The sequence below is a fragment of the Microtus pennsylvanicus genome, chromosome 2 (genome assembly GCF_037038515.1).
Source record: "Microtus pennsylvanicus isolate mMicPen1 chromosome 2, mMicPen1.hap1, whole genome shotgun sequence".
In the NCBI taxonomy this organism is placed as follows: domain Eukaryota; kingdom Metazoa; phylum Chordata; class Mammalia; order Rodentia; family Cricetidae; genus Microtus; species Microtus pennsylvanicus.
In genome coordinates, this window is record NC_134580.1 from 49,930,838 (window position 1) to 49,958,543 (window position 27,706).

Genomic DNA, 27,706 nt, shown 5'->3' on the forward strand with positions numbered 1-27,706 from the left:
TATATTAATTTTAATAATATTTAATAATTTATGAATTTGTTGTTGTTTTGAATCAAGTAATCTAGGACTAGCCTTGCTTACTTAAACATAGCATTTGCTTGGTACATGACGTTCAGTGTTTCTTTTCCTTTATTTTGTCTTTTGTAATCTTGGGATATTTAGATATTTTTTATCTGTGAAGCCTGGGCTTCTTTTCATGTGCCCAGATCAGTTTTAAACAGCTAGACTCGCAGTGGCACTGCTTTCTGGCCAGGCTACAGCATGGCGGGCTTGCAGAACTCTTGTGGCCTCATCAGCTTCGGAGTGAGAGACACTGGACACTCAAGCCTGTGTACTAGTTCTGAGTTAGTGGTCACCAACAGAGTGCCAGGGATTTTCACCAGCAAGAGTAGGGTGCATGGCTTGAGTAAGAGAAAACAGCCATTCATTCAACATTAGCTTCTGCTCTTGGGTAGGGGACAGATACCAACATGGGAGCACTTAAAGGCCTTGTACATGAACTAGGGGTAGGGGTAGGGGAATGTACCCTAGACTGGCCTGGAACTTATATTTATCAGTATTCATCTTCAAATAAATAATGCATCATATTTAGCTTCATTTTACCTTGAGTAGACTGAAAAACATTTAAAACTCACAGTAATATTTGTATCTTATGAGCTTAAAACAACAGAATTACATCTACCTAAGTGGATAGGGACAAACCAGTCAGAGAAGCCTTTGCAAGTATGCATTCCTTAAACACAAGAGGATGCTGGCATTTAGACATTAACTTGTGCACAGGGGCTGTAAGTGCACATAGGAGTGGGGCTTTTGGTTTATCTTGGGTTTGTTTGTTTGTTTGCTTGGGTTTTTTGGTGGGGGAGTTTGTGTGTTTTCCTGGGAACGGGTAATAAAAGACCAACTTCTATTAATTTCCAAGAACTGTAGTGTTGGCTTTTAGAAAGCCATTTTGTCTTCAAAGTGTATTTATAATGGTGATGGAAGCACTGCATCCTCTGACTCTTTACAGATTGCAAACTCAATGGTGAGCACATGGACAGGACCACCAGCCATGAAGTCTCTCTTTACTCGAATGTTTTGTTGTAAAACTTGTCCAAACATCGTGAAAACAAACAACTTCATGAGTTTTCAGAGTTATTTTCTACAGAAGGTACTCCTTGCTTCTCTTTGTTCCTAGTGCTGTTTTTATAATAAGCGAATTGTAGTGATGCTCACCTAGTATGATTTTTTTATCCACAAACTCTTGTATATGCATTTAACTTGGAGATTATTCATATGATAGGTGTGTATTTCTTACAAGTCTACCTCTGTTCTGAAGTTTCCTAAAATTTTAAGTGGTTGCTAATTTTTTTCAACTTTATACAAATCATATCTACATCACTTGTAACATGAAGAGAAATGAATGCCCTTTGGTTGGTAACCTGTGGAGCTGAGGTATGGAGTATGTGCACACCTTCTGATAGATGGCCTCCTAGAATGGGGACAGTACATTCTGAATCAGAAGCAGCCCAGCTCAGAGTACCAAGGCTTTGCTTGCTTGCTTGGAGACAGGTGTCATGTTGCCTTGGCCGCCTACAAGATGCTGCACAGGGAGGGCAGTGCTAGCCACAGCTCTGCTAGATGCCACTTTTATGTTTTTTAGAATTAAGAAATTAGACTAAGTGTACAGAGCGTGTTTAATGTTAAACTTGCAGAAAGTCAGAGGGAGAGTGGAAGCATGGATACATTGAAGCGTGGGAAGGTGACTAGTTGTTGAGTGGTTTGGAAATCATTTACACAGTTAGTCCGAGGAATGGAGACTAAGGTTAGATTAACTAACTCAAACTGGTAATGAAGTGTGGAGTTAAAGAAGAGAAAAGAAATGAAAGTGATGTCTCGATCTTAGTTGAAGAGGTGGGCAGCTGCTGAGGACAAAGCAGAGAAAAGAATCACTGGGATTTGTTTTGTTCCATGTGGAAGATTAGGAACCTCCAGGCGTATTTGATATAACGGAAGCCAGAGGATAAAGTTAATATAAAACACAGGCCAGGCTTTGAACAGAAGGGAGGACATAAGAGGTAAATGGAAGAAAAGGTATGCACAATCTTTTTCCTCAAGCCTTTAGAAAGGAAATTTTCTTTGAAGTGAAACCGTTTCTGTAGCTCAGACGATTGTGGAAGCAATAAAAGAGCCCAGAGATTGTTGTGGGACACTTTTAGGGCAGGGCGGGGCAGGGCTGTTACACTCTTGACCTCTTAGCATCGGAGATTATCAGCACAAGACCTTCTCAAGATGGCACCTTCAAGGTTCTGTCAAAGGAGGGGGACTCAGTAGACCCCCACCCGCCCTTAGGGTATCAAGGCTGCTGACGATTGAGAGTGGGAGAGTTGCTTTCTTCAGTGGTGTAGCAACTGGAAAGGTGCCATGTTTCCATAAGCGACCCTAATTAAACTCAGTGGGCCACCCAGAAATAAAGTAGTAAAGAAAGAAAAACAGACAAGATACTGGAGGGGCAGTCCTGACTGGAGAGAGAAGTAGGATTAGCAGAAGCTGGTGGTGGGGCTCTGGCTAGAGGGGTAAAAACATGAAAGAAAGGTAATATGGAGGTTAGAGATTTTGTTTGCTTATTTTGGAGGGGTGTTCAGGAGGCAGGGTTTATCTGTGTATCCCTAGGCTGACTTTAAACTCACGGAGATCTGCCTGCCTCTGTCTCCACAGTGCTGGAATTAAAGGCGTGCACAACCACTACTGGTCTGGCTTTTTTTCTAATAAAAGAAGATTGACTGGACAGGATAAGAACATATGTGTGTCATAAAGATAATTATAAGGCCTTTTTTTTTTTTTTGAGACAGGGTTTCTCTCTGTAGCTTTGGAGCCTGTCCTGGAACAGGAGAACGCTGGCCTTGAACTCGCAGAGATTTGCCTGCCCCTGCCCGAGTGCTGAGATTAAAAGTGTTTAGGTTGCAGTGTAAAGTTTATTTCTTATTGTGGGTTGAAGTAGGAAACTTGGAAAGATAATGCATTTTAATGTAACTCTTGTAGTTGGCAGAAGAAAAGAGTGCCTAACTCAAACACTTACATTTCCCTTGTTAAGGTACAGAGTAGGCAGAGAACAGATTTTCCTGTATGCAAAAGGAACTTTCCCTGCATTAATACCTGTTCTCATTGCTGTGACAAAGGCAGCCGAAGGAAGGCCAGGTTTGTTGTGGCGCACAGTTGGAGAGGGTGTAGTCCATCTGGCAAGAGAAACATGAGACAGCCTGCCACGGCTGGTCACAGTGCACCTACAGTCAGGAAGCATTGAAATATCAACGCTGGTTCTCAGCTTACTTTCTTCTTATTTGTTCTGGAATCCCAGTCTGTGGGATAGTGCCACCCACAAGATGGATCTTCCTACCTTCCAGCTAAAGCTCTGGAAATGCCCTCAGACACGTGTGTCTCCTAGGTGACTCTAGATCAGTCACACTGGCCGTGAAGATTAACTGTCACACTACAGTTGATTCTATTTATTACCTCTGTATCTTGCCCCTTTTTACTTGAGACAGGTTTTCTTGCTCTGTAGCTCAGGCTGGCCTGGAATTCCTAATCTTCCTTCCTCTACCTCCAGTGTGCTGGCATTAACAAGAATGTACCACCATTCTTGTTGCTGCTCTTTTAAACGAGAAAATGAGTCATTTATTTTTTATTGTCCAGTTTACAAGGGAAAGTCTTTATCTCTTCCATGGTCTAAGGAGGACCAAGATTTCTGTGCATCTACTCTTCTATCTAGGGTTTAAATAGCTTTATTTCACCAGCAGAACTTGCTATTTTGTGTCTCATGTTTCCACTAACAGAAAGTTGCTTATAAAATTTTAGAAAGAAGAAAGGTTTGCTGAATTTTAGGTTACTATCTGCCCTTAGTTCAAGGGCTGCTAAGCTGTAGTTTGTTTAATCCCTCTTGCCCATGTGTCATTGAGCCTTAAAAATGATCACGAGGAAGCAACTAGCCAAAGATATGCAGAGTAGTGGATAGTGAAGATGGCAGTTAGAATAAACCAGTGCTAAAATTGTATACCCATTCCACTGTATCACTTAGAAATGGATTAAGACCATTTATATTATATATACTTCCTTCCAGCAAGTGAGGGCTAAGGCACATAGCCTGTAGAATATGTCCAGTCATGAAAATAATCCCTGGATTTCTTACTCATTTCAGCAGTGATGCTTTTAGATGGGTGTGTAGTGGGAGATGGGGTATTGGGCTCCATCTGGATATCTGTTTTATTCCCAGAGTAATGCTCTTCATAGCCCAAATTGCCATAGTAATGAAGTTGAGTTGTGTGCATAAAACTCTTTTTTCTTTCTTTTTTTTTTTTGTAGACTATGCCAGTTGCCATGGCTTTGTTAAGAGATGTACATAATCTTTGTCCCAAAGAAGTTTTAACGTTTATTTTAGACTTAATCAAGTACAATGACAACAGAAAAAATAAGGTATGGCATTTTCCTCAATGACTAGTGATACTTGTTTTAGGGTGTTATGTGGGTGCCTTCGTCTCCAGAACTGCAATAAAAGGAAGGAAAGAATACTTGTTTGTAGAGTCATTTGTGAGTCATTTATTGTGTGTGCGTGCATGTGTGTATATGTTTATGTGTGTGTGTTTCTTTATCTTTTCTTTTTTTAAAGTGTGTATGTATACATGTGTTCAGTTTGTCTGTGTATGCACTGTGTGCAGGAGCTCATAGAGGCCAGAAGAGGGTAACAGAGCCCCTGGACCTGGAGTTAGAGGGAGTTGTGAGCCTCCACGTAAGTGCTGGGAACCAAATCGCAGTCCTCTGTTAGAACAGTAAGTGCTCTTAAACACTGAGCTAAGTAAGCCACCTCTCCAGACCCCTGAGTGCATCCGCCTGTTCTTTTGTTGATAATTTTCTCAGTTATATGGTGATCTTTACATGTGGTATGCTTATACTTTAAGGTGGAATGCTAGGTGATTGGAAGGTCATATTGGTAACAGGACTTGTAGATTAATGCTTTATTCATTTGTAGGTGTGTCTGTTGGTGTGCACATGGGTCTGTGTGTGTAAGAACGTTTGTGTGTGGGGTTGCATGTTTCTGTGTGTGCCTCTGCAGCCAAACACTGGGATTCATCTCAGGTGACTTCTTGATTGCTGTCTCTCACTGGGATCCAGAGCTTGTCAGTTTGGCTAATTGAGCTGGTCAGCTTGCTTTAGGGATTCTGCTCTACCTCCTGAGTGCAGGGCTTTCAGGTGGGTTCCCATCCTGCCTGGGTTTATGTAGATACCGGGGACTTGAACTCTAGTCCTCATACTTGATAAAGGAATTGGGAGGATGCAACCAAGTTTTCATGTTTATTTTAACTTAACAAAGTACAAGCTCCTTATCCACTGAACCATCTTACCAGATGCTAGTAGACCACCAATCTTTGTTTTTCTCTTTTGGACAATCTGTGGTCTGGTTAAGGAGATTGTAGGAGGAGCTTAGACATAGTGTTTAATATACTAATAGCTCACTGATGAGTGTAGCATTTTCCCTTTTTTTCTTAGACATAGTGTTTAATATACTAATAGTTCACTGATGAGTGTAGCATTTTCCCTTTTTTTCCAAATCACAAGTCTATACAAAGGATAGGTTGGTATTTACTAGAAAACTTGGTGATAGATGCATTATGTTTTCACTGTGTGTGTGTTGCTGGTGATGAAGTCAGGGCTTTGTGCTTATAAGAGATGTGCTCTGCTTACTTCTGACCTGACATGACTTAAAGTTATATGTGTTGTTTTAATATCTCTTGAAAAGGCTTAATTGTATTTGTTCTTAATTATTCTTTGGCTTAGTTTTCAGATAACTATTATCGTGCAGAAATGATTGATGCTCTGGCTAATTCTGTTACACCTGCTGTCAGTGTGAATAATGAAGTTAGAACTTTGGATAACTTAAATCCTGATGTTCGGCTAATTCTTGAGGAAATAACTCGATTTCTGAATATGGAAAAACTTCTCCCAAGTTACAGACACACTATCACCGTCAGGTGCTGTTCTTTGCTGCTTCTTTAAATGTGTCTTATATTTCCACAACTATACCATTATTCCTATTCTATTAAATTGGGGAAAGTAAAAGTAAGAAATTTTTAAATTTAAATTTTTTGTTGTTGTCATCTCCAGATAAATTGATAATATTTGGAAAGTAGCCTTTAAAGTTTTAATCTTTGTAATTTAGTTTTAAATTTATCTAATATAATCTCCATTATTTGTATTCTCTAATTTTCTAAAGCATATGTTATTTTATCCTTTTGTGCATATGCACATATACACACATGCAAGCACATGGTTTGTGGGGCACTCGTGCTATGATGCTTTTGTCATGGTCAGAGAGCATCTTTGTGGATTTGGTTTTCTCTTTCCACCTTTACGTGGACTAGGGATGGAACTCAGGTTCCCACGCTTACACATGTCAAGTGCCTTCACCTGCTGAGCTGTCTGACCAACCCTAGAAATTCGTCATAAGAAATTATTTTCTTGGGGTCATGTTTTACAATAGTCACTGTTGTGTAAAGAGCCCCACTTGGGTCTTTGAGACAGGTCTCGTGCAGCCCAGCCTATTTAGCCACGGATTACCTTGGTGACTCCTGATCCTCCTGCCTTCACCTTTCAGTGCTGGTGTGCGACCAGACCTAGCTCGTCAGCCTTCTTTTCAGAACTGTGGATCTCTGTCTGCTTTCGTTTCAGTTTGCTAAAAGTTGATTACTGATTATAAAAAAAAGTTAGCTCCCTTATTTTATTTCAGTTATTTATTTATTTTTTTTGAGATCTCACTATGCCTGTAAGACTGACCTGTAGACCACCAGGCTGGCCTTGAACTCAGAGATTTGCTTGCCTCTGACCCACACCAATCTTACCCCGACCCCCACTTGAGCAAATGCTGGGACCAAAGTGTGCGCACAACACCCAGCTAGCTTTCCATTTTTATAGTGAATAAATAATAGATTTCTGAAGAACATACTCTATTTAAAACTATTATATTTTTATTGCTAAGTACTTTTTTCTGAAGTGTGCTTTGTTGACATATGTGTGGATCTAAGATTCCAAACATGTTGAAATTAGTTTTTATGGTATTTAAGTATTAATATTAAAATTTTATCCGAACATTGAACATTACAGAATTCAATGTGCAATCAAATCCTGAAGTCTTTTGTTTTGTTTTTTTGAGGCAGGTTTTCTCTTTGTACTCATAGTTGTTCTGCAACTCTGTAGACCAGACTGAACTCAAACTCATATCTGCCTTCCTCTGCCTCCCGAGTACTGGGATTAAAGGTGCATACTGCCACTGCCAAGCTTAGTATATTTTCAACAACCACTGTTCAGCAAATCATGAGTATTTTTAAAATTTGTTTCTATTTGGTTTTATCTGTGTGAGGGTTTTGCCTGCTCGTATGTCTGTGCATGTGGGCATCAGATTTGGTAGTTCACACCTGTAGGTGCTGGCTGGGAGTGGAATCCTAGTCCTCTGGAACAGCAGCCAGTGCTCCTAACTACCGAGCCATGTCTGCAGTCCCCGAAATAAAGATTTTTAACTGACTGACAAATGAATCTCTAATACCTAGGTAATAGTAATAAATTTAGTTCATGATACTTCAAAGGTTGTAATTAACTTTTTTCTCACTAGCTGTTTGAGAGCCATAAGGGTGCTTCAGAAGAATGGACATGTGCCAAGTGATTCATCTCTTTTCAAATCCTATGCTGAGTATGGCCATTTTGTGGACATCAGGATAGCAGCTTTGGAAGCTGTTGTTGATTACACTAAAGGTAATGCTATCCAGGTGGTACTTGTTCTGTTACACCCAAAGTTATCACCACGAGACCGAATCTGATGCAAAAGCAGAGTCTGTTTTGAGTTAACTCAGACCTCCCTGTCCATCTGGAGGAGCAGCAGCATTCTTTATAACATAGTGTGGCCACCAGCTTCAGAGTAGGAAGCCAGAAGACAGTAAACCACACAGCTGCGTGAATTTTAGATTCTCTCCTATAGGTTGCCAGGTTCTCATTTACATTGGGAATTAGACATCCACACAGTTGTTGAGTAACATTCTTTTTTCCCCAAGATTTTATTTTGGGCCAGGAATGGTTGCACACGATTTAGTCCTCACTCTTGGGAGGTAGAGGTTGGAGGATCTCTGGGAGTTAGAGTCCAGCCTGGTCTACATAACAAGTTCCAGGCCAATGAGGATCGTATAGTGAGGTTCTATCTCAGAAAAAAAAAGTTTTATCCTTTTGGTTTTGGTTTTTGTTTGTTTGTGTGTGGTTCACATACACACACATACATATTCCTTCAAAGGCCAAAAGATGTTTTCAGATTCCCTGGAGTTGGAGTTAAAGGTTATTGAGAGCCGCCCAATAAGGGTGCTGGGAGCTGACCTGTAGTTCTCTACAAAAACAGTAAGTGCTCTTAGCTGCTGAGCCATCTCTCCAGTCCCATTGTGTAGCATTCTTAATGACAAAACTTGCAAAAGAAATTTTCAGATGGAATATATATCTAAACCAAAATAATAATTTAAGATAGATGAATGTGTAAAATAAAGAAGCTGGTGAAAACCAGTCATTTCTATAAAATAGCATTAAGCTTAAATGTTTGCTAAACTTGTGGTAAAATTCAGTGTTTATTTCAGAAATAATTTATTAAATAGTTTAATAGTTATATGCAAGTAAAGGAAATGCACAGGTATAATATTTGTCCAGAAGTTAACCTTGTAATAGAAATAATGAAAGAACAAAGAAGCTGACATATACCGAGCTCTGCTTAGAATAAAAGGAGAGGGGAAGTTTCATAGGGAGTCACAGGTCGTGTGTAAACCAGAAACATGTATAATTAAGACTTTTTATTTAATTCTTAGGAATTTCCGCAGAAATGCCTACAGTCAGGAAACAGAGTAGTAACCATATTGTGTTTACATATGTTTGCTTTGATTCAGAAAGAACTGTCATTTTAATATCCTTTCATTTAAGAGATGATATAAATGTGATTTGCTATTGTTAAATGAAACATTTGACAAGCAATGAACATATATAATTCTGTGTCTGTATATGTTTTGATATTTTGCCAACTTAAAATCTAGACTTGTTGAAATCATGTAATTTGTTAGTGTGCCTAACCTTCTTTCCTAAGATAGACGAAGGGTATGTGTCTCAGAAATTTGAAGGATTCATGAGTTAATACTACCTAAAATGAAATAGAATACTAAAATGTTAAAAACAACAACAAAAAGAAAAACAACTGGGGTTGGAGAGATGGCTCAGCAGTTAAGAGCACTGACTGCTCTTCCAAAGGTTCTGAGTTCATTTCCCAGCAGCCACACGGTTACTCACCACCACCTGTAATGCGATCTGCTGTCCTCTTCTGGCCTGCACATGTAGGCAAAACACTGTATACATAATAAATAAATATTAAAAAATACAAAACTAATAAGTATAATTTGAAATATTGAATGGTGCTTAGGTACTAACCATAAATTCTGTAGTTTAAAATATTGGTGCTCATATTAGAAGAGGAAAGAAGGAAAACTTTTATGCATAAAATTTTGTAAATAAAGCTTTCCAGTTCTTTTTTGCTATTGTTGTTGTTTTTTGAGATAGGGTTTCTCTGTGTAGCTTTGGTGCCTGTCCTGACACTAGCTCTTGTAGACCAGGCTGGTCTCAAACTCACAGAGATCCTCCTGCCTCTGCCTCTTGAGTGCTGGGATTAAAGGCGTGTATGTCACCACCGCCCGGCAAGTTTTCCAATTCTTAAAAATGTCTTGAAAAGGTAATTGGCAATAGTTAGTGTGTCATTTTATGTCAGTTACAGTCATAACACGTATTTGTAATTGCCTTTCTGACTGGCTTGGGTCTTAGTGGAAGGAAACATGTAGATAGAAACATGTTTATATTTATGATACTTTTGTATGTCAGGCCTCTCTAGGACTTAAGCATCTACAATGTTAGGCAGATTTTGTCCAACAGATTTTTGTCTAATTTATGGCTTTTAATGAATTATAACTTGTATTGGTGTTTGGTTGAATTTTAGTGTGAACTACATACTGGGCACTATTTTAATGTCCCTGCTTATCACTTACTATTTTATTTGTTATAATTAACCCTATACATATTTACTCATTTTTATTTTCAGTGGACCGGAGTTATGAAGAACTTCAGTGGCTACTTAATATGATTCAGACTGATCCTGTACCTTATGTAAGGTTAGTGTATATATTTAATACCTTGAATATGAGTCATGAACCATTTCTGAAGATTATACATGGGAAAGATGTTTATGATTTTTTTAAAATTTGGGAATGTGTTATGTGCCTTTTTAAAGCATTTTTTTTATTTGTATTCTTTTTTCGAGACAAGGTTTCTCTGTGTAGCCCTGACTGTCCTGGAACTCACCCTGTAGACCAAGCTGACCTTGAACTCAGAGATCTGACTGCCTCTGCTTCCCAAGTGCTGGGATTAACAGTGAGTGCCACCACTGCCTGCCTCCCCCCTTTTATTTTTTTTTATTTTATTTTTTATTTTTTTTCTTTGTTTTTTGAGACAGGGTTTCTCTGTGGTTTTGGAGCCTGTCCTGGAACTAGCTCTTGTAGACCAGACTGGTCTCGAACTCACAGAGATCCGCCTGCCTCTGCCTCCAGAGTGCTGGGATTAAAGGCGTGCGCCACCACCGCCCGGCTCCTCCCCCCTTTTATTAAATTAAATTAATTTATTTCTTTTACATCCCTACCGCAGTTTCCCTTCCCTCCTCTTCTCCCATTCCCCCCCCCCATCCCCCAATCCACTCCTCTGTTTTTCTTCAGAAAGGGGTAGGCCTCCCATGGGTATCAACAAAGCAAGTTTAAAGACTTTTTCTTATTTGATCTTAGAAAAAGATTTTCAAAATACATTGTTAATAGTTTGTAATAAGTGGAGATGATGATGCCTTGTGTGTCCCAGCTTATAATGTCATTTGGGAGCTTATTTCAGGCCATCCTGCTTTTGTTCATTAAAAATTGTTTTATTACATTTATTTATTATGTCTATGTCTGCATGCACATGTACCACAGCAGTATGTGGAGACCAGAGATCAAGTCTTTCCTCATGGAGCCACATCACCAACTCCCAGTTCTTTGTTTCATTTCTTTCAAAGCCGTGATTTTTATTAGAGTTGATATTCTTTTAAAATCTTAAGAAACTAAAAGAATTGCAGGCTTGGTGTGCTGTCTACCTTTGTATTTGTGCTTACCTCTAGTAGCTGCATTTTTCCTGCTGTTTTCTTTTACACAATGGGGTTTTTATTTAAGAATTAAATTTACCATTTCTGTCTTCCTTTCTTTGCATGTAGTAGATACTTAGGTTTTATTTGATTTAATGTTAGGACTTCATAGAACAGAATTTTAGAGCCGAAGTAAGTCACAACCATTTAGCTAGGGACAGGGACTTAGACCCAGAGCCCCGAATGCATTGTTCAACTTTCTGCGTCACTTAGCAGATGGTGTTTTTTTAGATGACATAACTCTGCTTTCTCATCTCGGCAGTGCCTCTGGGGTGAGCAGTCTGCTCAAGAGCCCGGGCATTCTATAGCAGTGACTTCTTGGTTAGTAACTCTCAATTTCAATGTTTTAAGTAATGCTTGTTACACAGATTTTTCTATAAGATTATATGATTTGTGATCTATATTTTATTTTGAATAATCTGTACTTGTGCGTGATACAGAGTTGAAATGCAGAGAAAAAGTCTGATAGCTTCCATTTTAAAGTATGAAATTTTAGAGCACGGAATACAGCCTCATTCCTTTGTCTGAAGTGCTACATGCTCGTAAGTCTTTGGTAGCAACTGGGAAGAGAGACTATAAATGCAATATAAACAAAGCTGAACATGTATTCATTTATTTTCATTTTGCATAATTAAAAAATTACCATCTATTTCTGAGAACTTGTTTTAAGGACTAGATATTTTTCAGAAAGTACTTGAGGTAGATTGTCATGGGTTTGTGGTATTTGAAGTTACTGTATTACACATTGTATCTGCACTCAGTGCTTTTGAATTGTAGTTTTGGGGGCTGTTTTCATTCATTCAAATGTCAAGAGCACTATTTACAGTCTGGACTGAAAACCCGTTTAGAGGTGGGATGCTTTATAGTTAAGTTTAGCATGTTTTCTTCCTAGTTGACATACTTTCTTTATGTCCCATTTAGAGAAACTTCTCATTTAATCTCACCCTAGCATATAGGTTATATTAAAACATACAGAGTTGCACAAGAATGCAGTTAAGGGTTGGTGAAAAGACTCAGCAGGTCACGGCAGAACCCCGAGGTAGGGATGAGAACTGCCTTCTGCCAGTTGTCTTCCAACATCTCTACACATGCCGTAGTGCGCACACCCCCCACTACCACACAAAATAAATACCAAAGGTTTCTTTGTTGTTGTTTTGGGGTTTTTGTTTTGTTTTTCAGTAAATATTTTGTAGAAAATCATTATGGCAATGAGTGGTCACAGGATAAAAGTGTTTCTACACAGTGATTGCTCTTTCAGCAGTGTTTAGATAGGGTCTCATGATATAGTCTTGATTGTCCCAGATCTTACTATGTAGACCACACTGGCCTTGAACTCACAGAGATCTACCTGACTCTGACTTCCTGGCACACCACTCTTCTTTGTGTTTTAATTAATTTCATTCATTTTTATTTTGTTTTGCTTTGCTTGAGTCAGTCTTACTATGTAGTCCATGCTGGCCCTGCCTTGTCCTCATGAGCACTGGAACTACATGGGTGTACCATGATGCCTTGCAAACATTGTTTTTGGTTTCTTAGGAGTTTTGTGTTTCTTATTTTTATTTATTTTGTATAGTATGTCTTCTTTTTCATTCTCATTGCTATCACACTTTAGAAAACTTATTTGAGTAAGCATCACATGACTGCCGTGCCTTGTAGAACTCATGGTAAGACCTAGATACTCAGCTGTCTATTTCTGTTTCCATCATTGGCATTTTCCTGTCCTGTTCCAAACATAAGCATTTTGTTTTTATGAGCTTTGTGGGTTTCAAAACGTGTGGTAAAATGGCCCTCATTGAGAATGGAAACTTCTGAAGGGTGTAGATTTTCCATTCCTGTCTTTGTTACAGGATACTTCAAAATTTGCTTGCGTAAAGATGTGAAGGTTACTCAGAAGTCAGATGCAAGGAAAACTCACATGACTCATTCTTCCGCTTTAGAATTGAATGTGACCTCTACAGAGCTATCCCTTGCTTCCGTGGACTAGTGCAATTCCCTCAAGTCATAATCTCCCATATTCTGCCACAGTCCTATTGTGACTAAATACATAAATACTTGCATAAATATCAATGTCATAGTTTGACTACTTGGCCATTTCTGTTTCCTCCACTGCTCTGTAGCCCTAGATGGTCCAGGATCAGATCTTTTGCCATTGCCTAGTCCATGGCATTTCAGAAAAGTTAGCTAAGTGTATACGAAACAAATGGCTAAATGGATTTTTCCTTTTTCCTCCACTCATGTGTATATGAATATATTTAATGTAGTTCATAGATTTGTGGCATGATTAATAAAAACCCAGAGATAAAATTTGGGGTTCAGCCTGAAGGTAAGAAAAGCAAAACAACCAACCACTCGCTCTTACTTCGACCTCAGTCTGAAATGGCGATCCTGCCTGCAGGAATCTCAGAATGAGAGACAGTGTCTGTGAGCTGTCTCCTGCTTTATATTCCTATCTAAGGCTGGGATTAAAGGCCTGCACTGCCCAGTTTCTGTGGCAAACTAGTGTGGCTATTTACTGGGATTAAACTAGTGTGGCTATTTACTGGGATTAAACTAGTGTGGCTATTTACTGGGATTAAACTAGTGTGGCAACTGGGATTAAAGGTGTGTGTTACCACTGCCTGATCTGTAAGGCTGACCAGTGAGGCTGTTTTGCTCTCTGATCTTCAGGCAGGCTTTATTTATTAAAATACAAATGAAATATCACTAAATAGATTAAAGTGATTTTATTTCTCCTGTGACAATTGTAGGTAGAGAAAGTATTTCAAGATGTAATTGAGATGTTTGGGAAGAAGCTTTGAATGTTAGGAGCTCAGTGTCTTGTGAGCTGATCAGAGACTTTCTTTGCTTGTATTGTCTTCTCTCAGCAGAGTGTTTTCAGATTGAAGTCTGTTCGCCATTAAGATAGTTTATGAACTTAACGAAGCAAATTCATTTTGATTAACGTCTGTTATCTCTTGGCATACTAATATCTTTTTTGCTCTAAAGTTTATGTGTTTTGTCAATTTTATGTGTCTGTTAGAATAAAAAAGGAATTTAAATGCATAGGCTTAAATAAATCTTTTAATTTATATGTGTTGTTTTAAAACTAAAATTCTAAATTCTCAAAATTGAAGCTTTCTTTCAATAAAAATGACCCCTGCTAGGAGTAGTCACACACGCCTTTAATCCCTGAACTCAGGAGGCAGAGGCAGTGGGATCTGTGTGAGTTCAATGATAGTTTGGTTTCCATAGGAAGTCCTAGGCCAGCCAGGGCGACATAGTAATATTCTGTTTCAAAAAAAGGGCTTTGGGGTGCTAAACTACGCATACAAATGCCAGGCTGGTACATGCTTATAATTTCAGTGTTAGAAGGCTGCAACAGGAGAATTGCAGGTTCAAAACCAGCCTGGGCTAGATAATACAACCTTGTTACAATAAAATAAAATAGTCATACAAAGTTTGGAAAATAGCAAAACCCCACCAAGAGAAAAATATGCACTATATTATAGTTAGTATAATAAGAAATGGTAGTTCTTATCCATTTTGATTTGTTTAATGTATGTGTATAGTTACTTTTGGTTTAGATTATGTAAGGTTAATATAAAAATAGCTTGAAGCTCTCCTGTTTTGGAAGCAAGCATGATCATGACCTGACTGTACCAGTTCTTTGAGGTCATTTATGGTCACTGCTTTTTCTCTTGACAGACTTTCAACTTTTATTTGTTTTATTGGTTGGCTGGTTTGCTGTTTTTGTTTGGATTGTGGTGGTTTTGATTTATTGCTTTTTTTATAGTGGTCAGCATTGGGATTAGACTGCCTCGTGAAGGCAGACATAGTGCGAAGCTTTGGCTGCTGTGGCTCTGTGAACCTGTGACTGAGACTGGTTTGAAGTCTGTGTCAGTTATCTAAACACTTTGACATTTAATCTCTGATAAATTAAGCCTGGGCTACGTCTCTTACTTCCTTTCAACATTTTGTATATTTTAGCCATTTATATTTTCCTGTTTAAAAAACTTTTCTAGCAAGGAAACTTTATTGTCATTATTTTTTAATGATGTGTGTGCTTGTATATGAGTACATACATGTAAGTTTTAGTGTTTTTATCCTTGGGTATTTTAAGTGTATATTATATCTGTTATGTGCACGGTGAGTCCTCAGGCACCTAAGGAGGACAGAGGACGACAAGAGATCCTCTGGAACTGGAGACACAGGCAGTTGTAAGCCAGCTGACGGGTTCTGGGAACCAAGCTCCCATTTTCTGTAAGAACAAGCACTCTTAACGACCGAGCCATGGTTTCCAGTCCCTAGCATGTGAACTTTAAAGACCAAAAAAATGTTCAAAGTTTAGTGGTAATTTCAGAGATGTCCCAGAGTGCTGTTTACAAATCTTAGACAGGTTAGAAAACATTTGTAGTGTCCAAAAGCCTTAACGGTTGGTCTCTATGGTTCATTTTGGATATGTCTAAAGTAGCTGGATAGAAACTTACTTTTTAACTTACTGCAAATTAAAAGCATATGTTAATATGCTCTAAAGGACAAACTCCCTAACATTCCAAAGGCTGAGGCAGGAGGATCACTTAAGTTTAGGAGTTGAAGACTAGGCTGGGCGTCACAGTGAGACTGCCTAGAAACTCACCCATACTTTATGCCATTTGCCCATAATCCTGATCTACTCATAGAGGAAGAGATCTTGAAGGATTGTGTTTATCCAAAGATGAAAATGGGTATATGAATTATTTATAAAGTTTATGTTCCTTTTCATATAACTATTTTCAATTATATCTAAAGCTACATATTACCCTTTTAAAAATAAAATAGTCTTGTTTTGTGCAGTCTTTAAAAGTTCTGATAATCTTTGAAAGCAAATCCACAAGATATTTTGGTGAGAAAACATGATAGATATAAGTTTGACATAAAGCACTTAGAAATGGAACTAAATACAAAATTAGATCTAATAGGAAAGGAGAAAAATTGTATATTTTTTGTGTTTTTTTTTTTTTTTTGGTTTTTAGAGACAGGGTTTTTTCTGTGTAGTCCTGGCTGTCCTGGAACTTGGCTCTATAGACTAGACTAACCTCGAACTCACAGAGATCCACCAGCCTCTGCCTCCTGAGTGCTGGGATTCAAGGTGTGTGCCTATAACACCCGGCTAGAAAAATAGTTTTTATATCTACTATAGTGTTTCTTATTCATAGCACGTGTCAACAGATGGTCATTTAATAATCCTGTTTTTTAAAATTTTTATTCTTGTAGGCATAAGATTCTAAACATGTTGACTAAGAATCCACCATTTACAAAGAACATGGAGTCTCCCTTATGTAATGAAGCCCTAGTAGACCAGCTCTGGAAATTAATGAATTCTGGTAAGAGAGCAGTGACTTTCAAAATTGTCACTTGTTTTCATTTTACATCAGATTTTTAAAGAGAGAGAGAGAGAGAGAGAGAGAGAGAGAGAGAGAGAGAGACTGAGAATCTGTGTGTGTGTGTGTGTGTGTGTGTAACCGGTTTCGACTGGCCAGAGAGCCCAATGACTTCTGTTTCTGACTCCTTAGTGTGCAGGAATTCCAGGGGCATGTTACCATTCCTGGCTTTTACATGGGTACTGGGATCACACTCAGGGCATCATGCACAGTTGCCTGTACTTCACTCTGCGACATACTCTCCAGCTCCTCCCCTCTCCACCCTTTAAAATAGGATGTCTCACCTTTACATTAAAGTTAGAACATCTGTTAGAATGTGTTTACGTTGTCCCATACTGTGGTTGCAGAAATGAAAACTGCAGACTTTGCATGTCTTTTAAGTAGTTAAAGGGCTATTAAACACAAACCTTCGTAGTCTTTCCACCTCTTTTCTTTAGCCCCCTAGAAGCCTTGATCAGAGATAACTAATTTCATTTTTATTTTTCCAGGACAGTGAGTGAATGTAGAATAAGAGAAAATGTGTAGTTTTAAAGACTGCATACTACTGTTCCCTGTTCTCAATCTCAGAGAGCATGCCATCTTATGGTAGTATGAGTTTCCATCCTTTTGAGTGAGATCAGGGAATGGAAGGGCATGATGCATAGGAGCGCTAGTGCTGGAATCGGTTTGCTGAGGTTAAACCTCAGCTCAGTTGTTACTCTGTATAACTGGTTTAATCTCTGATGTTTACATAATGCAGGTAGTGAAACCTGTTTCTGAAAACTGAGAAATAAACAACTTGGTGTTTGTAAAGCATGGTGTCTACCTCACATTAAATACTTGGTGCTGTGCTTCTCATATATTTGAGCTTTGTGTGTAGTTGGTTTCTCTCCTAGTGTGTTGGGGAATCAAACTCGGGATCTTGGTTAGTTGGCTATACTTTCAGCAGCCTTGGTAGTTTGTAAATCATTTTTATTTAATTGGGTTATTAAATCTATGAATTTATAAATCTCATAACTTGATGTGGAAGTCTCCTCTGTGTGCTGTCATTACCTTTAGTGAATAAGGAAACTGCCTTAGCCCATTTATAGGGCAGAACTTAGATAGGCAGGGAAGACAGAACTGAATGCTGAGAGAAAGAAGGGTGGAGCCAGAGAGACTCCCTGATCCGCCACCAAAGATAGGTGTGCTGAAACTTTGCTGGTAGGCCACGACCTTGTGGTGATACACAGATTAATAGAAATGTGTTAAATTGAGATATAAGAGTTAGCCAATAATAAGCTAGAGCTAATGGGCCAAACAGTGATTTAATGAATACAGTTTCTTTGTGGTTATTTCAAGGCTAAGCTAGCAGACCACCGGGACAAACAAGCAGGCCCTCCTCCTACAATTTAGTGCCCAACATGGTGCCATTCTGTTGTCTGAGATTTCTGTCCTGCCCAGTTCCCCAAGTCATTAAGTCCCAAAGAAACACACAGAGGTCTACATTAATTATAAACTGATTGGCCCGTTAGCTCAGGATTTTTATTAACTCTTATAACTTATTTTAGCCCATTATTCTTGTCTATGTTAGCCATGTGACTCAGTACCTTATTCGGCGAGGCAGTCACATCTTGTTTCCTCTGTGTCTGGGTCACAACTGTAGAATAAGCTTTCCTCTTTCCAGAATTCTCCTGTTCTTGCCATCCCACCTCTACTTCCTGCCTGGTTGCCCCACCTATACTTCCTGCCTGGCTACTGGCCAATCAGTTTATAATTAATGTAGACCTCTTTGTGTTTCTTTGGGACTTAAAAACTGCGGGAACTGGGCAGGAGAGAAACCTCAGACAACAATAACTCTATAAACAGTTTTTGTTATAACTCTTAATAATTGTAATGCTGAAATTGTAATACTGTTTTTGATTAAAGGCTAAATCAAAAGCTAGGCTGAAATTATTTTTGTTTAAATGGTTTTTACAAGATGAGTGGGTATTTATTGTAATTTAATTTTTTTATTTTCTAATACTTAAAATTTTTGAGTTTGATGCTTTTTTTCTGTCTAGAATATGTAAAATAGCTTGCCATGCTAGCCATTGATAACTTGTTGAATCACAAATGCTAAATTCCAATATTTCAGTTTTCCAAATTTACTCTTTACTATCTTACTCTTTCTGAAATGCTAAGCACTGTATAACTTCTGCACTCTCGCATAGGGCAGTAGCCATGGGAAGTATACCAGTAGAGCTTTCTTGAAGAAATGATAAAATGAAAGTGGAGGGACTTTGTTTTTAAAAACTCGAAAAATCAAAAAAAAAAAAAGAAAGAAATCAAAAAAAAAGGAAAACGAATATCAGAAAATGGTGTGTAAACTAGTCTGAGCTAGGATACGGTTAGTTGGTTTTAATTAGTGTTCCCTCCTCATGGAAGGTTGTCATATATGCGCAGTTTACTACTTTACTTGTTACTGTGAAGCTATCATTGTCTCTTGTTTAGATCTAGGGAATGAGCACAAACTTCAGAAACTTTTAAAGAATTATGCAGCAGTAAATCTTTTGTACAAAATGTGCCCCCTCAAATATTAATAAGAGTATGTGACCAACTATAATAGCTTAAAAAATTGAGGAAGGCATAGCAAGTTATAAAGAATTCTCTTATTGGGGCTGGAGAGATGGCTCAGTGGTTAAGAGCACTGGCTGCTCTTCTAGAGGTCCTGAGTTCAATTCCCAGCAACCACATGGTGGCTCACAACCATCGCCCTCCTCTGGTGTGTGGGCAAAAATGGAGGCAGAATGCTGTATACATAATAAAAAATTTTTCAAAAAAAGAATTATTGCCTCAAGGACAACATCAAGGATTTTCCTACTCTATCTATCATCGTCTTAATGGTTGTTCTTTTAAGAAAGGGGATATAAGCAAAAAAGTTTAATCATTATTGATGTCACAAAGTCTTGCTGAATCCTGTGTGCCTTGTTGGGTCTCCTGGATTATCTGGGGGGCAGTATATAAATTCATATCAAGAACAAATACGCTGGACTGGGAATGTGACTCATTTGATAGAAGTTTGCCCAGCATGCACATAGCCACACAGCCCTGATTTTTATCTCTGACACCATATAAGCTTGGTACATCTCTAATCCTAGGACTCAGAAGCTGTATCATAATCAAAATAATCCCTCAGTACTTAGCAAGCTCAGACTAGCCTGGGCAGCATGAGATTGTCAAAAACATAGCAGCTGGCAGCCAGGTGTGGTGGCACATGTCTCTAATCCCAATACTCGGGATCTCTGTGAGTTTGAGGCCAGCCTGGTCTACAAAGTGAGTTTCAGATTATCTAGGGCTGTTATACAGAGAAACCTTGTCTCGAAAATTCAAAACAACAACAAAAAACCCAGCTGGCAATGGTTTGAGTGTGGAGACTTTTAAAATTGGTTTCATTTAAAGTATGTAGAGGAGAACATTATAGCCATTGAGAAAAAATAACTAAGTGTAGGAAGATTTGCTTAATTGACTTCAGAAACAATATGAAAATGTTGAACAAAATGATTTCTTCCTCCATAATAAACCTCATTTAGAATTACTTTATATCAAGAAGTTGTACATTTTTTGTGCCATACTTAATTTTTTATACTATATTTAATTTGTGATTTTGCATATGAGTGTGTGGTGTGCGTGTGTAGAATTCAGAGGACAACTTGTGGGAGTCAATTTCTCCTTTTCCGCTCTGTAGGGCCCAGGGGTCAACCTCCAGTGGTCAGGCTTGGTGGCAAGCACTTTTGCCTGCTTATTAACCACCTTCCAGTCCATTTCCTTATCATACTTAAAACCTCAAATTTGTGAATTTACAGGTAGGATATATATCTTAGTAATTGAATACTGTTGTTCTAGCAAGTGGGCAGAGAATGAATACATGTAGAATAATTGTTAAAGAAGAAGGATGGAAAGAAATATTTCAAGTCAGAACAGCTTATTGAATAGCAGATTTCCACTTGTGCTGGCCAGATGGCATGGCAGTTAAAGGTACTCGCCACCAAGTCCGATGGTTTGATTAGACCTCTGGAATCCACGTGCTGGAGAGAAGGAATTGACTCTGACTTCCACACTTCACCACCGCGCCTGCACACACACATGCTCAAAACACACTCACTTCACCACCGCGCCTGCACACACACATGCTCAAAACACACTCACTTCACCACCGCGCCTGCACACATACATGCTCAAAACACACTCACTTCACCACCGCGCCTGCACACATACATGCTCAAAACATACTCATTTCACCACCGCGCCTGCACACATACATGCTCAAAACACACTCACTTCACCACCGCGCCTGCACACACACGTGCTCAAAACACACTCACTTCACCACCGCGCCTGCACACACACATGCTCAAAACACACTCACTTCACCACCGCGCCTGCACACACACGTGCTCAAAACACACTCACTTCACCACCGCGCCTGCACACACACGTGCTCAAAACACACTCACTTCACCACCGCGCCTGCACACACACGTGCTCAAAACACACTCACTTCACCACCGCGCCTGCACACACACGTGCTCAAAACACACTCACTTCACCACCGCGCCTGCACACACACGTGCTCAAAACACACTCACTTCACCACCGCGCCTGCACACACACGTGCTCAAAACACACTCACTTCACCACCGCGCCTGCACACATACGTGCTCAAAACACACTCACTTCACCACCGCGCCTGCACACACACGTGCTCAAAACACACTCACTTCACCACTGCGCCTGCACACATACGTGCTCAAAACACACTCACTCAGTTAATTGATTGTAAGATGAACGGTGTGGTAACAAAGTTTTCTCTGTCTCCTCTTAGGTACTGCCCATGACTGGAGGTTACGGTGTGGTGCTGTGGATTTGTACTTCACTTTGTTTGGTCTCAGTAGACCTTCCTGTTTACCCTTGCCAGAGCTCGGGCTTGTTCTTAATCTCAAGGAGAAAAAAGCTGTCTTGAATCCTACCATAATTCCAGAAACCGGAGCAGGCGCCCAGGAATCTGCGAGTAATGCCGGCTGTCATGCTCAGCTTGCTGGATTCCAGAACCCTGTGAGTGTCACGGTAGTACAGAAGACAGAGCCTCACTATGTAGTGCCACCTGAGGAGGACAGTGTCTTCTTTGAACCAGTCAGTTCTCTAGCCTCGGGTCACTGCCTTTTTAACCCCCAGCTTGTGTTTGCTTAGCATTTTACAATTCCTAAAATGTCACTGTCATCATGTGACTAACCGTAAGAGATGTGCTCTGGTCTGCTTGTGTGGTGATGTCAAGGTCTTTTGGACCGTAGGATTTCTCCTCTGCATAGTACAGCATAAACTGCATATAGTCAGCTCATAGAGCTGTTATACTTCAGCCTTGTCTGTTTGTATCAATGGCAAACTGTTGAATTTGAGATCCTGCCTGTAAGTTGTTGTTTCTGCGCAGTTAGAGCTGTGGGGCAGTTCTAAACAGGACAAGTTCCTGGCAAATGGTTTTGAAAAGAAAATAAATATTGAATGAATGGATAATCTGATGATTTGGGAGGAGATGGTACATTACATTTTATAATATTTAAAAATTGTGGTTTTGCCTTTAGAAAACGTAACTCTGCATTATAAATTGCCAAAGAGTGTGTGAATCATTTCTCCATAAAAGGATTTTTCCAGAAATGATTTTCATACAGATGACAGTTTCTGCCATGGTCCAGCCTTCCGTTTTCAGCAGTACTCAGACCAGACTATTCTCTTGGCCGTTCCCTGCTTCCTGGTGTCTTGACACTTGACACCATGTTATCTGGAATATAAAGTGTGTTTAAGGTTTGGGTTGGGGAGTACTAAGACAAATCCTAGGCAAAGGAAGGAAGTCCCCTTCTAAAGAGCTCTCGGGTGAGAATCCTTTCCCACGTACATGGATATATCCATGAGCACATGGAGAAAATGACATCAGAGGATGCAGCCTTTTAGGGCTGGACCCATGGCTAAGCCACTAAAAGTATTTACTGCTCTTCCAAATGACTCGAGTTCAGTTTCCATCACCCCTGCCGGGTGGCTCACAGCAGCCTCTGACTGCAGCCCCACGGAATCAGTACCCTCTTTTGACCTCCCGTTACTGCACACACGTGAATATCCCTCATAAACACACAGATACAAGCACGTAATTGTGATTTAAAAGGATAAAAATACATCTTTAAAAAAACATGAGATGGGAAAATCTTTAAAAGTTGACAGACACTTCTGCCCCCATAAAAGACAGGAAAGGGCTAAACATTTTACATCGATTTCTGTTCACTTTTGGTCACTGGGCATGCTCTACTTTGTGGTTGTCAGAGCTATTCAGCTTTCGGCTGTACTACAAGCTACTTGTTTCCAGAAATCTATTTTTGATTTTAAGTATTGCCACAGGATCACGATGTACTAAGTGTGCAACAATATTGTGAGCAGGAATGAAGAGCAGGCTGGCCCCCTGGGGGTCCCACTTGAGCCTGGTGAGATGCTGGAGAAAAAGAGGGGGCTAGCAGTGAGGTTAAGCTTGCCATCCGAATAAGAGATGGCAGTACTGTGTTAGCTATGTAGGACTGTCTGTAGGATTTCCTAAGCAGGAGCATGTCAGAAACACCAAATCATAAAAGAATCCAGGTCTCCTAAAGATTCCATCCAAGTATTTAACTTACTGCATATTTCTTGACATTTGGGAAAGCGCGTTCCACCCTAGCTCACCAGTTCTTCTCACAATACAGGCATGGGCCTTAGTTGCTATTCGCAGTAATATCTTACCAGCCGCTTTGGGGGCTGGTCCCCCAATATTTGTTTCAGTGCCCTTTGAAGAAAAGAGACTATTTTTCTTAAGGTTATAATGGGTCTGTTCTTCGGCCTTTTTTCCGCTGTCCTGAAAGATCACATAAAGTGATGCCATGGCTCTCTGTTCTTTTGTTGTGTGTGCTCTAGTTTTCAAGTTCTCAAGATGAGGAGGAGGTTGATATGGATACTGTTCATGATAGTCAGGCCTTCATTTCCCATCATCTGAACATGCTTGAAAGGCCATCTACTCCAGGTAAGGATAATGCACCATGGTCCCAGGGGAGGTGGAGACTGTTGACATATATCCATTCTAAGACCTGTTCATTTATTTTAAATGAGCAGAATAAAAATGGGAAGGCAATATAAAATTCTCAGATTATATCAGTATAATTTACACTGACAAAATAATAAATTGTAGAAAGTACTTTTTGGAGGTCTGACCAGATGGCACAGTGGGTAAAGGCACTTGATATGCAAGCTGGGTTCCCTGAGTTCAATCCTTGGAACCCTGTGAAGGTGGAAGGAGAGAACTGACCTCATAAATCTCTGCCTTCCATCTGCGATTATGGCATGCGTTTGTGCTTGCATATGTGAATGCATGTGTACATACCTGCACACAATAATAAACTTACATATGTGAATGCATGTGTACATACCTGCACACAATAATAAACTTACATATGTGAATGCATGTGTACATACATGCACACAATAATAAACTTACATATGTGAATGCATGTGTACATACATGCACACAATAATAAACTTACAAGTGCTGCTTCTTTTAGTTTGTTGTATTATAACGGTGGGTCTTGGTCCAAACTCGGGTCCTCATGCCTATGAAACTAGTATATTACTGATTGAGCCATCTCCTCAGCTTAGATTTATTTTTTTTAACATTTTTTCTATTATGACTTTGATTTCTTTTTTACCCCCTTGAATACTTTTTCTCTTTTTTCTGATTATTTAAAATCCTAAGCCAGCTGGTAGTTGTACACGCTTTTAATCCCAACATTTGGGAGGCAGATGTAGACTGATCTCTTGAGTTCGAGACCAGCCTGGTCTACAGAACAAGTTCCAGGACAGCTAGGTCTACACAGAGACACTCTATCTTCAGAAAAACAAACAGAAAAGTCAACTCTAGTCCTGGTCTGTACTTTTGTAATGGTCTTTATGTTTCCTTTATTATTATGTTAAACTGACCCCCTGTGTCTTAATGTGTTTTGGTTGGAGGTGTGCATCATCAGATGTCACAAGAGCTGTAGCAGCTTGTTCTCAGCTTGTGCTTAATAGGCTGACTTCTGCACCGGGATTGTCAGTCTGGGATTGTGTAGTAATATGAGCGGCAGGGCTGCGTTCCCAGCACCCCAGCCGCCTGCTCGGCTAGCTTATGCCCCGAAATAATTACACGGACACTGTATTCTTTTAATCACTGCTTGGCCCATTTCTATCTAGCCTCTTCTAGGCTAACTCTCGCACCTGGACTAGCCCATTTCTAATATTCTATGTAGCACAGCTAGGTGTGCTTACCGGGAAGATTCTAGCCTAAGTCCATCCTGGGTCGGAGCTTCATTGCGTGCATCTTCCCGGGAGCAGGGAGCATGGCGTCTCTCTGAGGCGTCTGCTCCCGAGAGGAGAGCTGTGGAGTCTGAGCTCACTTCCTCTTCCTCCTAGCATTCTGTTCTGTTTACTCCACCTACCTATGTTCTAACCAATAAAATGGGCCAAGGCAGTTCCTTTATTAGCCAGTGACCTTCCTCCATCAGGATTGTCCGATAGTGAGTGATCTTTTTGGAGGCAATTGTTGACTCTAAGTTTTCTAGTCCAGTTATCTAGCCTTCCTCTTTAAAGTTTTTTATATTCTCTCTCTCTCTCTCTCTCTCTCTCTCTCTCTCTCTCTCTCTCTCTCTCACACACACACACACACACACACACACACACACACACACACACACACCATTTCCTTTCCCTCTGAACCTTTTATTTTTTCCTACCTGGTTTTTTGTTGGCTGTGCCATTAGCTGATGATACCCCTCCTCAAGCAGCTGTTAACAATAATTACCACAGAAAGAGATGGGGCTTTACTTCCTTTATGATGGGAATGTGTTGCTATCTGTTGCTGCTGTGTGCCATGGTTACTCTTGATCTTAAGTTCTTTCTGCCATCTTTTCTGTCATGTTCTGTGAGTCTCTGGAGAGGGAAGGGATATAGACACTTTATTTTAAGATGAGCCTTTTTCTGCCATTTATTCTTAGCACTTTGGCCAGTTATAAATCTACACTTACCTTCACCGGCTAAGAGCCGTGGAAGTCTTCGACTAAACATAAATATTTAGAAGACAGTTTGACATGTTCAACAGTGGTCATGTGTTCCCTGCTTGAGCCCATGTCCTCCCAGTCATAGGTTATGACCAGGTTTATAGTATCAGGTGTGTATTATTATCGCAGAACAGTTGGTTATGCCACAAATAGTCATGCTTTTGTTACTCCAGTAGACATTCTTTCCTGACAGGTCAGTTTTGTAGCCCACATGGTCTACAGCTGCGTGAGACTAGGAGTGAGTTCCCTCCCCAGCAGCCTACATTGTACCTTCCTGCACCATAAACTCTGTAAGCAGAGAGGGAGCTTCCAATTCACTTCTACATTTCTTTGTCTCCTGCAACCAAAGCATATGGTGTCATCAGTAAAAAGGTTTGGCTGGCCACCTAGAACAGCGACAAAGCCTGCATTCTTTTTTTTAGGTTTATGTATGTGTGTGTTTATGCAAGTACCCTCCGAAGCCAGAAGATCATGTTTGATTCCCCTGAGTTGGAGTTAGAAAAGTTGTAAGCCTCTTGACACGGGTGCTTGTAACTGAACTCGCATCCTTCAGAAGCACAGCAAATGCTTTTAACTGCTGAGCCATCCTCCATTCCCATAGCCTTTACTCTTTCGGGGGTATTTGCAGCCTCTGTGACAAACAACTCATGGGGGATGCACTGCACCTGGCATTGGGGTTCTCCTTTGCCCATGACTTCTAGGAGAGCATTATCTTTCCATGAAAATTCTGTATATGCTCTTCCTTTAAGGATCTTTGTAGTGGTTGTTTGGTCATTATGAGTTATCTTAGTTTGGCATGCTCTGAAGTGTCTATTTCTCTTAGCAATTAAAAAAAATCCTTGTTGACTTTAGCAGTCATACTTAGCAGCTGTTTGATTTCAGGGCTTAGTGTGTCTTTCCGTGTTTGCCTGGCTCTTTGGGTTGCTGATGAGAGTCTGATGTGTTTTTCTTTGTAAATGTGTTACTATCTCCCTTGTCGCTTTTAATATATGTATTACTTTTTTTTTCTTTAAATGCTAGATCTTTCATATCACTGACTGGCCTTGAACTTGCTGTATAGACAATGATGAATTTCTTATCCTCCTTCCTCTACCTCTTAAGTACTAGAATTATAGATGTTGACTACCCATGTCTGATTTTTTTTATTGTTCTTCAAGACAGGGTTTCTCTGTGTAACAGCTCTGGCTGTCCTGGAACTCACTTTGTAAACCAGGGCGGCCTCAAACTCACAAAGATCTGTCTGGGCTCTGCCTCCTGAGTGCTGGGATCAAAGGCCTGCACTGCCATGCCCAGCTTCCATGTCTGGTTTTGTACTAGGTGGGGACTGAATTTAGGACTCTATACATACTAAGCAAACATGCTGCCAAACATCTACTTTGTAGAAGTCAGTTTTTGCAGCTTTCGGTGTTCTTTCTTTGCTCAGTATTTTTTAAATTTTCACTGTTACATATTGTGGAAAGATTTCTTCTCCACTCATGTCTAGTTGGGGTTGTAAATACCTCTTGTGTTTGGATGTCTGTTTCTCCAGATTTGAGGTATTTTCTGTTGTAATGTTATTGAATAGTTTCTGTCTTTAGTATTTTATCTCAGTTCTTCCTTTTAGTCTGTGGATATTTTTCTTAGGTTTTATCTCTTGATCATATGCAGAGTTCTTCGAGATTGTGGTTATACTGTTTGGATTTTTTCCCATTCTTATTTATTGGTATTTGAATTCAGCATTTCTTTTGGTATATGTGTGAGTGTGTGCATGTGTGAGTGTGTGTGTGTATACATTCCACAGTACACATGTGAAAGTTGTATGAGAATTTGAAGAAGTCAGTTCTCTCCCTTCCATCATATGGGTCTCAGGAATTATAGTCAGGGTTTTAGGCTGTGCAGTAGGGTCCTTTTCCTCCGTCAACCTAGTCTTCCATCCTGACACTCTTCTGTTGTTAGTGGCTTCAGTGTAGTTTGTACTT

The 27,706-nt window shown here is 39.7% G+C and overlaps 1 protein-coding gene across 2 annotated transcripts in view; it reads left to right on the top strand.

Moving 5' to 3' along the window:
* The window catches only part of Taf2 (TATA-box binding protein associated factor 2), a 66,327-nt gene that overhangs the window by 29,102 nt on the left and 9,519 nt on the right, over window positions 1-27,706 (top strand). For both annotated transcript variants that reach the window (XM_075961008.1, XM_075961007.1), the window contains exons 17-24: window positions 1,010-1,150; window positions 4,339-4,449; window positions 5,809-6,002; window positions 7,637-7,776; window positions 10,133-10,202; window positions 16,487-16,596; window positions 21,476-21,705; window positions 23,578-23,683. In XM_075961008.1, coding sequence (XP_075817123.1) covers window positions 1,010-1,150; window positions 4,339-4,449; window positions 5,809-6,002; window positions 7,637-7,776; window positions 10,133-10,202; window positions 16,487-16,596; window positions 21,476-21,705; window positions 23,578-23,683 — 1,102 coding nt within the window. The remainder of the gene's footprint in view (window positions 1-1,009; window positions 1,151-4,338; window positions 4,450-5,808; window positions 6,003-7,636; window positions 7,777-10,132; window positions 10,203-16,486; window positions 16,597-21,475; window positions 21,706-23,577; window positions 23,684-27,706) is intronic.